The sequence below is a fragment of the Saimiri boliviensis genome, chromosome 1, assembly GCF_048565385.1.
Source record: "Saimiri boliviensis isolate mSaiBol1 chromosome 1, mSaiBol1.pri, whole genome shotgun sequence".
Classification (NCBI taxonomy): Eukaryota; Metazoa; Chordata; class Mammalia; order Primates; family Cebidae; genus Saimiri; species Saimiri boliviensis.
The window spans coordinates 9,279,341-9,290,492 of NC_133449.1; the positions used below are offsets into that span (position 1 = coordinate 9,279,341).

Genomic DNA, 11,152 nt, shown 5'->3' on the forward strand with positions numbered 1-11,152 from the left:
CATGCCTGGGTAATTTTTGTTTTACTAGACACCAGGGTTTCACCATGTTGGCCAGGATGGTCTCAAAAACTCCTGACCTCGTGATCCACCCACCTCGGCCTCCCAAAGTGTTGGCTTACAGGCGTGAGCCACTGCATCCTGCCTGCTTTTTTATATTCTTGATAGAGACAGGGTTTCACCATGTTGGCCAGGCTGGTCTTGACCTTCTGACCTCAAGTGGTTCGCCTGCCTCAATCTCCCAAAGTGCTGGGATTACAGGTGTGAGCCATTGAACACAGCTAATCTTTTTTTTTTTTTTTTTAAATGTAGTCTCACTCTGTCATCACCCAGGCTGGAGTACAGTGGTGTGATCTCCAGCCACTTTCACCTCCCAGGTTCAAGCAATTCCCTGCCTCAGGCTCCTGAGTAGCTGGGATTACAGGTGCCCACCACCACTACCAGCTAATTTTTTGTATTTTTAGTAGAGATGGGGTTTTACCATCTTGGCCAGGCTGGTCTTGGAACTCTTTACCTTATGATCCACCGACCTCAGCCTCCCAAAGTGCTGCGATTACAGGCGTCAGTCACCACACCTTGCTGAACAATCTGTTCTTTAAAGCTATTTTGATAACTTACTCAGCACATACCATTTCACTAGTCTTAGGACATGATCATTTTTTTCCCAATTCAAAATGTTATTTTTACAAATATTCTTTAAAAAGTAGTGTCCTGATTTAAATTTTGGGGTACCGAAGTCCTATTGAATTCTGCCTTTTCATTTCCCTTTAGAAGGCAAGTATAGGCTGGGCACAGGCCTGTAATCCCAGGGTTTTGGGAGACTGAGGCAGGTGGATCACCTGAGGTCACGAATTCAAGACCAGCCTGGCCAATATGGTGAAATTCTGTCTCTACTAAAAATACAAAAAATTAGCCAGTGAAATCGCAGCTACTTGGGAGGCTGAGGCAGGAAAATCGCTTGAACCCGGGAAGCAGGGGTTGCAGTGCGCTGAGATTATGCCACATAACTCCAGCCTGGGTAACAAAGTGAAACACTGTCTCAAACAAAACAAAACAAAACAAAACAAAACAAATATAAATGAAGTCTTGTTTCATATTCACATTACAGGATAAAGAAGAATCCTACATAGCTTCCCCCCCCCACCCCCAGATTCTGACTTAAAAATCAGTTCAAGTTATTCAGTCTCAGTTATTTTACTAACCTGAGGTCGGTTAGTAAAATACTCATTGTGATACTATAAAACCAAAATTATTTTGAACTAATATGACTGAATGTTTACAAACAGAAGTATAGACAGTCCCCAGTTTAAGACTTGACTTTACAATGCTGCGAAAGTGACAGGCATTCAGCAGAAAGCATATACAATCAATGTTTTCATTTTTAGTATTCAACAAATTACATGAAATATCCAACACTTCATTGTAAAACAGGCTTCACGTTCTTTGATTTTGCCCAACTGTAGGTTAAGTGTTCTGGGCACATTTAACATAGAATAGGCTAAGCTATATAATGTTCATTAGGTTAGGTGTATTCAATGCATTTTTGACTTAGTATTTTCTTTTTTTGAGACAGAGTTTTGCTTCTGTTGCCCAGGCTGGAGTGCAATGGCGCGATCCTGGCTCACTGCCTCCCAGGTTCAAGTGATTCTGCTGCCTCAGCCTCCCAAGTAGCTGAGATTACAGGCATGTGCTACCACACCTGGTTAATTTTTGTAGTTTTAGGAGAGACGGGTCTCACCATGTTGCTCAGGTAAGTGTCCAACTCCTAATCTCCAGTGACCTGCCTGCCTTGGCCTCCCAAAGTGCTAGGATTACAGGAGTAAGTCACTGTGCCCAGCCTTGTCTTAGTATTTTCAACCTAAGATGGGTTTATCAGGATGTAGCCCCACTGTAAGCTGAGGAGTATCTATATGTGAACTCTTACATTCCTTTTGAATATCCACTGAAGCACAATTCTAGTAACAGCCAAGGAACTCAGAATGACATAATTAACTTTGCTAGTTTTAAAATGTCCACTTTATTCCATGTAACACTTAACCATGTATCATTTACATCTGAAGAAGAGATGGCCCATGAGACTGATCTATAGTAAAACACTCTAAGAAATGCAGTCCAATTTTATACATTTCCAGGCATCCCTAGACAAGTGTGTCACAATGCACAATGCCGAAATATAGGTATCACTACTACATTTTACATAAAAGGGAAGTATCAATAAACTTTAGAAAGTAGTAAATTCACCTGTCCCTTAAAATATGGGTATGCAATCGTTACAAAGCCATAGTAAATGGTTTATAAAATGTAATTTTATTTTACGTTACTCTGCTGTTACATAGGGCATAACATTTTCACAAGGCTTTTTTGGGACTACAGTCAATGATTAGCAACACACAATAGTGGTCCAACTCTCTAAATAACAATCACTAGACAAACTGGACACCCTCTCACATGTGCACAAATCTGCATGGAAAAGTACTAAAGTTTTAGACTTGGACTTGTGTACTTTATTTCCCCTTTCTAGTGTATTAAGAAATGACATGCAGTTTAATTTGCCAAAAGCAATGCTTGTATTCTGGCAGCAACATGCTACTTCTATTACATAGTAAAGTGAATACCAGAACTACAAAGGCAGGAGGTGTAAGTGAATTTTTATTGGGAAGGGAGGTTGTCAACTTAAACAGCAGCAAATAAAGAGTGAATAAGGAAACTCCCTGTTGCCACAGATTTACATGACCTCCTTATGTGACACAGGAGGCATTTCAATTTGTTACCCCTAGCCAGAAATGGCAAGTGCTTTTCCACTCGGTCTAATACTTCCGGATTCCTACTAAAAAGGAATACATAAAGAGCATGGAAAAGTTGCTTATTGAAGGAAACCCCCGAAGAGTAAGGGAGGGAATGTAGAAATTAAGAAGTTATGTGGAACACTCTTCAAATTTTAATTAACTACATTTTCGTATCTTCACAGTAATACAAAACACAGTCACTTGCAGAACTGGTTCAGATTACTTAAATACCAAATACATTTTTAGTCCTCTACATAAGTGTTTGGAAGTTACTTATGTTTATATGAAATGAAGCTATTAATACTTTTCTACAGCAGGAACTGCACACCAGGAAGGCCAAGACAAACACAAATCAAGGAATGAAGTTTTCCCAAAGCTGCAGTGTGAAAAGACTATAAACAGTTGATTCCATACACACGAATGGGTTTCTTTGCTATAGGAAATCCAAGTGGAATAAGGAATGGAGATGTGTAAAAAGGTTTCTTGAAGCAAAGAGGATGACACCCTGTATGGATTTAGTTTTCAGCCCCTTCTGCTGCATCACATTCTTCTCCTGCACTGTCTGATGTCCAAAGCTAGAAAAAGAAGAATCAAATTAAGTTACTATTTCTAGATTAGGCAATTATACCAAGTACTATTGTTATATCAAAATTAACAATAGTAGTAAACTCCTCAAACAATGGAGATCTTGACTAAGACTGGAAGTTCTCTCTCAAAACCCCAGACCATCACCTTCCCAAAGTACATCACTGCAGACCTTTCACTATGCAATTACAAAATCACACACACACATATACCATTGAAGCATGGTTTTATAGCTTCCTTTTTATTTAAAAAGCACTTGGCCCGGCACAGTGGCTCACGCCTGTAATCCCAGCACATAGGGAGGCTGAGGAGAGAAGATCACACGAGGCCAGTAGTTCAACACCAGCCTGGACAACACAGCAAGACCCCATCGCTACAAAACATTTCAAAAACAAAATTGGCCAGGTATGGAGTGGTGTGTGCCTAGAGTCCTAACTACTCGGGAGGCTGAGGCAGGAGGACTGCTTGAAATCAGGAGGTGAAGGCTGCAGGGAGCCATGATTCGACACTGCACTCTAGCCTAGGTGAAGAATCGTAAGAAGAGATCAGGTGAATCCTGTCTCAAAAAAAAAAAAAAGTTAACTTTTAAAAGAGGCACTCTACTTTCAGAATAAACAAAGTTACAGTCTTAGAATTTAATGCTGTCTCTATTCCCAGCAGCTCAATGCTCTTCTTGAAAGCACTACTGCAGTATTAAATTTAGACTAATAGGGGCGGGGGGTGGGGAGGTGGGAAGAGATAGCATGGGGAGAAATGACAGATACAGGTGAGGGGACGGAAGGCAGCAAAGCACACTGCCATGTGTGTACCTATGCAACAATCTTGCATGTTCATCACATGTACCCCAAAACCTAAAATGCAATAAAAAAAAAAAGAAGAAGAAAAAAAAAAAAAAAAAGAATGAATTTATGTCACATACATTATTAGAAAATGTCAATAAAATTTGAGCCAAAGGAAAAAAAAAAAAATTATTTATTTAAATGATTTTTCTTTACAAAACCCAAACTCATTCATTAGTCATGTTCATCTGCTTGGCAGTTTAGGGAACAATTTGGAAATTTTGTTTATTCTGATATTATCATTTTCTTAAAGTGCCAGTATTTTAAAATAGCATTCTTATAGTTTTACATGCTTTTGTGATGGAGCACTATTTTGTTATATAATTTTAACTTGAATTCTTTCCATTTACATTTGTTTATGTAATTTCAGGAAGAATAATGAACATCTGAGCCGTAGATGATACTTATAAACTAATAATTACAGAGATTTTAAAAAAACAGTTCAGCTACATATCTGTAAGTTTATGCAAGAGTTCTGGAAATACATGCAATAAATTGGTCATAGAGACTGCCTCTGGGCAGTAGAATTTTTTTTCTTTTCTTTTCTTTTTTTAAAGATGGGGTTTCTCCATGACGGCCAGGCTGGTCTTGAACTCCTGACCTCAGGTGATCCACCCACCTCGGCCTCCCAAAGTGCTAGGATTACAGGCATCAGCCACTGCGCCCAGCAGAATTTTATATTTTTAATGTTATTGGGATGTTTAACTAGGCATATACATTGCTTTTATTATTTTGAAACTAATTTTTTTTAAATTTATCCTAGAGAGGGACCCAAAAAAAAAAAAATTTAGACTAATAAAGGGTTTTTGAATTAGGTAGAATGTTAAAACTAAGTCAATCTTCAGGGATCTAATTTTAGATGGAAAGTTGAAGTGAAGAAGAGAAGTTAGTATTTACTATTATCAGTTCAAAATTATACTATATTAGACCAACACGAAGACATTAGTGTTAATTTCAGAAAAGCGAGACTCTTACATAATCCTTAGGTTATTATGAAGATACTAAAATAAGGTTATTATAAAGATACTAAAATAAAAACAAACTAAACAAAATCCTCTGAAGAACTGCCTCCATAAGAGAGAAAACAAAACAAACAAAACCAATTAAAAGATAGTTAGCTCCAAAGCATATCTGGGAAGAGGTACAGAACTGCCTACTTTGCTCTTCCTCTGCAGAACTAGCCATTTGCTGATCATCTTCCATTGTCCCCTAACAACCACAGGGACTTCTCATGGCGAGAAATGCAGGGTCTCCATTTCCCTTTCAGTGGATTCATAATTCCCCTGTTCAGCAAAATTGAATAGCCATGGTGCTAATATAAAAAACAAAAACCCGGCCGGGCGTGGTGGCTCAAGCCTGTAATCCCAGCACTTTGGGAGGCCGAGGCGGGTGGATCACGAGGTCAAGAGATCGAGACCATCCTGGTCAACATGGTGAAACCCCGTCTCTACTAAAAATACAAAAAAATTAGCTGGGCATGGTGGTGCGTGCCTGTAATCCCAGCTACTCAGGAGGTTGAGGCAGGAGAATTGCCTGAACCCAGGAGGCGGAGGTTGCAGTAAGCCGAGATCGCGCCATTGCACTCCAGCCTGGGTAACAAGAGCGAAACTCCGTCTCAAAAAACAAAAAACAAAAAACAAAAACCCTATCTCAGGCGTCCCCAAACTTCTTACACAGGGGGCCAGTTCACTGTCCCTCAGACCGTTGGAGGGCCGCCACATACTGTGCTCCTCTCACTGACCACCAATGAAAGAGGTGCCCCTTCCTGAAGTGCAGCGGGGGGCTGGATAAATGGCCTCAGGGGGCCGCATGCAGCAAGCGGGCCGTAGTTTGGGGACACCTGCCCTATCTAGTAAAAGATAAAGCTATCTAGTAAAAGATAAACCAAACTAGGGGGCTGGGAGGAACAGATTTATATTAAAAGATACATTCCCTTCTTTTACCTTCTGTGAAGTCTAAGATTTTACCTATCAAATTTATTTGAACCTACAAAAAAATATTAAGAGTAAAGCTTAAGCTGTACTTTTTCTTGATTACTGTATCAACTGCCTATCCAAGAAGCAGGGAGAAAAAGACAAACAAAACAGACTGTAGCCTAGAAGCAGAGAAGGAATAACAAAATTTAGGTACAGGTTTACTCCCTAAATGCTTGTAGAACATTATGCACAATTCACAAAGTACACTTTTTATTAGAACAAGGTGCTTCATGTGATTTTTAGAAAGCCTAGATACCTAGATAGTGCCTAACTGGCTATAGCTAATTTGCCCAAAAATATTGAAACTTTATAAGGTCGCTATACTAATATAATTTATCAACATCTTCATCCCAATAAAATAGTAATATTGAGTTCCTATAATGTTAGTACCTTCTCAGGACAGTTTGATAAAATGCCTATTCAACTTGAAAACCTGCCTACAAAATAGTGCTGGTCCCACACAAAATACTAACATGTATGTCATATTTTCGGCTCTTACGTATCTGTCCTAAAAGACGTGAAGTCCAAAATAAAATATAAATACTTGTGTTTCTGAAAAGAAAATAAAATTTAAAAAGTAAACAACTCACTGTTAAGTTGTCTCTAAGCAACTGCATGATGAGAGTGCTGTCTTTGTATGAGTCTTCATTCAGTGTATCAAGTTCAGCAATGGCCTCATCAAAAGCCTGATAAATATTAACATCCATGGTAAAATATGTGCATTGACAAATTATTCTACAATTTATTCTACAATTACAAACCATTTTGTAAAAATAGGTGAACACACACCTTATTTTCTATTACCAACAAACTCAACGAAATCATTCTCTCATACTCTCAGTTTAAGAACTCACGAGTATGACTGGACTTTTATAAAACTATACATTTAAGTAAACAAGCTTGTCTTCATTCTTTCACAGGACAAACAGAACAGCAGGAATGATTAATATACTTCTTTCCAATAAGAAGTAGTATTTGACTATACAGGCTCCTCTTCACTCTCTCATTTTGAGCCACTTTGAGGAATGCAGCTAATGCACAGCTATTCTAGTGACCAAACCTGGCAGGCATTACTTTCCGATCTTTTATGTTTCCTTCTTAACATCATTTATCCTTCTTTGATTATCCTGCCCAGTATGCTCTGTAGACAGACATTACTGCTTATAATCATAGTTAGGGTAGAAGAAGGTGTCAGGGGCAGAAGTTGGTGATCTTGATGTTAAGAGATTTCAAAATAAATACAGTAGAAATCATCCCTTGGTAGCCAAGTAAAATACCTATAAATTACATACCTGGTATCTCAAATAAATGTAGCTAAAGTGGGTATTTCCTGGACACACATCTTACCGTTTTAGCCAGCGTGCAGGCAAGCTCTGGGTTATTAAGAATCTCATAGTAAAATACAGAAAAGTTAAGAGCAAGCCCCAGGCGGATTGGATGTGTGGGTTGCATCTCCTTCTTGCTTATATCAAATGCCTCTTGGTAAGCTCCTTGGGAATTATCTATCGTTTCTGTGAAGAGAAAAAAAATTAACAGTGCAATACTGACAATAATCATCCAGTACAAAGTACATTAACAACCTGAACATATGCTATGAGCTCTTTGGTAGAACCAAGACTTTTCTCTATATGGGTCTTTTAAAATCACAGTAGCTAACAAAAAAACATTATTGTGGCCGGGTGCCGTGGCTCACAATTGTAATCCCAGCACTTTGGGAGGCTGAGGTGGACGGATCACCTGAGATTAGGAGTTCGAGATCAGCCTGGCAAGCACGGCAAAACCCCATCTCTACTAAAAATACAAAAATTAGTCAGGCATGATGGGCACCTGTAATCCCAGCTACTCAGCAGGCTGAGGCATGAGAATCACTTGAACCCGGGAGGCCAAGATTGTGCCACTGCACTCCAGCCTGGGCGAGAGAAGAACACTCTGTCATTTAAAAAAAAAAAAAAAAAAAAATTATGTACTGGATATTTGAGAACTAGTTTATGGCCAGGTGTAGTGACTCATGCCTGTAACCCTGGGGCAGGATCAACTGAACCCAAGAGTTCAAGACCAGCCTGGGCAACATAGGAAGACCTTATCCCTGTCTCTATGAAAAATTAAAAAGAAGAAAAAAAAAAAGCTAGGCATGGGGGTGCATGCCTGTAGTTCCAGCTACTTGGGAGGCTGAGGTGGGAGGATCCCTTAAGCTTACGAGGTCGAAGCTGCAGTGAGCCAACATCATGCTGCTGCACTCCCAACCTGAGTAACAGAGTTTGTCTCAAACAAACAAACAACCAAAAGAACCAGTTCAGAATGTTGCTTACATATAATCAGCTTAATTTTTTTTGAATCATGAGATATTATAGTAAATTGGATTTTTTCCAGGCTATAAACTATTTTATTCTTTTATGTCTTTTAATTCTATTACTTGGAAATGCAGCATTTAAAAATAATTTGACTGGGCCAGGCGCAGAGGCTCACACCTGTAATCCCAGCACTTTGGGAGGCCGAGGCGAGTGGATCACCTGAGGTCAGTAGTTTGAGACCAGCCTGACCAATATGGAGAAACCGGTCTCTACTAGTAATACAAAAATTAGCTGGAGGTGGTGCATGCCTGTAATCCCAGCCACTCGGAAGGCAGAGGCACCAGAATCACTTGAACCTGGGAGGCGGAGGTTGCAGTGAGTCGAGATGGAACCATTGCACTCCAGCCTAAGCAACGAAAGCAAAACTCTGCCTCAATAATAATAATAATAATAATAATAATAATAATAATTTGACTGGAATACACTTCCCCTAAATAATATAAAGTTTACAAAGATCACCACCACCCAAATCTCTATTTTTCTAATTTCAAGAAATACTGACTCTTAGTATCAAGATGTATTATTTGAAAGGCAATATAAAAGTTTCAATACACAGGACAAAATCTGCTCCAACCCGAGTTTGATTACTGGCCTAATTAAAATGTTACTCTCCCTTCAAAAAATGTTCATTTATTACCAACACTAATCTGATTATACCCATATTTTGAAAAGGGCAGTTTTCTGTATGAGGGCACTGGCCTATTACAGCTTTAGAGATACTGACGTAAGAGAATTAAGCTATCCCTTTATGACCTGAATATGTGCATTTTCCTTCCTCTGAAATGACACATTTATTGGTCTAATCCTGAATGGTATAGACTGCATGCAAGAATAATAATTATTATTATTATTTGCAGCCTGCCAAATCAGGAAGCACTAGAATAGTTGTTAAGTAACAAAATGTCTCAGCAGTTAGGCTATAAAGACAGCCTATCTATAAATCCCAGACTAGGAGAATGTACATGGGACTACATGTGATACCTGAAAGTGCCAATGAGCTCCTAAGAGTTAAATCAGGTTAAAGCTGCAGCTATGTCTCAATCTCCCAAAGACTTCTCTTTGGCTTTCTGATACTTAAATGTTCAGTTCCGTGCCAGTATCATGTCCAATTCTGCTTATCTTCATAGCAATAGAAATTATACATCAGTAACAGAATAAGTTTAGTATACAGATTTTGTTATAGCAAGGTACAACAGTTTCTCAAGGTATAATTTCTCTTTATATATTCAGTTACACTGATAATTAGGACAGTAAAAAACAAAATAACAAACTTTCTGGAAAAAATAAGGAATTAAGTGATACTTCTACTACCTAGAACTTGATAAAATTTGGTAGCAAGCACATGCACAGAATTTAATAGGATCTTATACTCTGCTACCAGCATCCCAGGAGACACTCACTACAAATAAATTCACTTCACTTTTTTATTATCAAGTTAGGCAATTTGATCACTTTTCCCCATATCCATGTTTTTTTATGATAGTCTAGGTAAAAACAAAATAGACATTTAATACTAAAATCTATTTTTATGACTATTATTGATTAATCAACAATTCCTGTGTATTCAACCTTCTCAAGTAAAACCTAACCATATGGGTCATTCAAACTTACTGTGAAGGTGGAATAAGTTATACACCACCAATAACACACTCATCTCACCTCTCCTCCTCAAAAATTTGATTATATGTAATTAGCAGTCAATGTTATGACCCCTTAAAATAGATGATAATGAATTAATATGACAAACAGAAAAAGCACAACATCCTGTTTCCATGTTCTATAGTTACCTGCATTTTAAGGTATAATGACAAAAAGGCCATGTGAAATGCAGAATGACTCAAAGTTTACGCAAAAATCTCTGGAGCTAAAAATGAAACCAAACTGGTGGGATGAATATATTATTCTGCCATTTTTCTAGATCTTTGAGTTGCACATCAAATCTAGGGCTGATCACTCCAGACTTGTTTAGCCTGCCTGTGAGGTTCACAACAATTTTCCCAGCTCTGTGATCATCAATGATTTCAAATTTGCCAATGTAACCATGCTTCATCATCACAGTGAGAAACCGGATGATGGCTTTGGAGCATGGCCTAATAAGCACCTGGTGTTTGCCTCTTTTCGGCATTGTTGATGCTCTTGAGAGCATTAGCCATGACATTCACGTGGACCATTGTGGTGGCGCAGAAAGATGGCGGAAAGAGCACAGTGAACCAAAATTCTAAAGCATAAAAGATTATGCCTGTTTTAAGTAATACCATGTAAAATTATAACTAAAGTTCACAGATGAGTCTTTTTTTTAAAGGGCACATTATGTAAATTTATAACCCAATTTTCATTTTTGAGAATGTAAGATAACAGTAATTTTCTTGATATATGTTCAATTATTTTTAAATCACAGACAGCCTGGAGACTACATATATTGTCACAGTGTCCTGTTTATCCCCTTTTTTTTAATTTTAGTTTTTGCCCATATAACAGATATACTTACGTTTTCGATCATCACCACATGCAACTTCAGCAAGGTACCGGAAGTAATCACCCTTCATTTTCAGATAGAAGACCTTACTCTCTGGATTAGTTGCATTGGCTATTAAGTATTTATCCAACAACTCCTGAAA

The 11,152-nt window shown here is 38.3% G+C and overlaps 1 protein-coding gene across 1 annotated transcript in view; it reads right to left on the reverse strand.

Moving 5' to 3' along the window:
- Positions 1-1,066: 1,066 nt before the first annotated feature.
- The window catches only part of YWHAQ (tyrosine 3-monooxygenase/tryptophan 5-monooxygenase activation protein theta), a 53,731-nt gene continuing 43,645 nt past the window's right edge, over positions 1,067-11,152 (reverse strand). Inside the window, exons 3-6 of the mRNA XM_039474060.2 lie at positions 11,023-11,146; positions 7,531-7,694; positions 6,774-6,869; positions 1,067-3,358 (exon numbers count right to left, since the gene is read on the reverse strand). Coding sequence (XP_039329994.1) covers positions 3,299-3,358; positions 6,774-6,869; positions 7,531-7,694; positions 11,023-11,146 — 444 coding nt within the window. The 3' untranslated portion in view covers positions 1,067-3,298. The remainder of the gene's footprint in view (positions 3,359-6,773; positions 6,870-7,530; positions 7,695-11,022; positions 11,147-11,152) is intronic.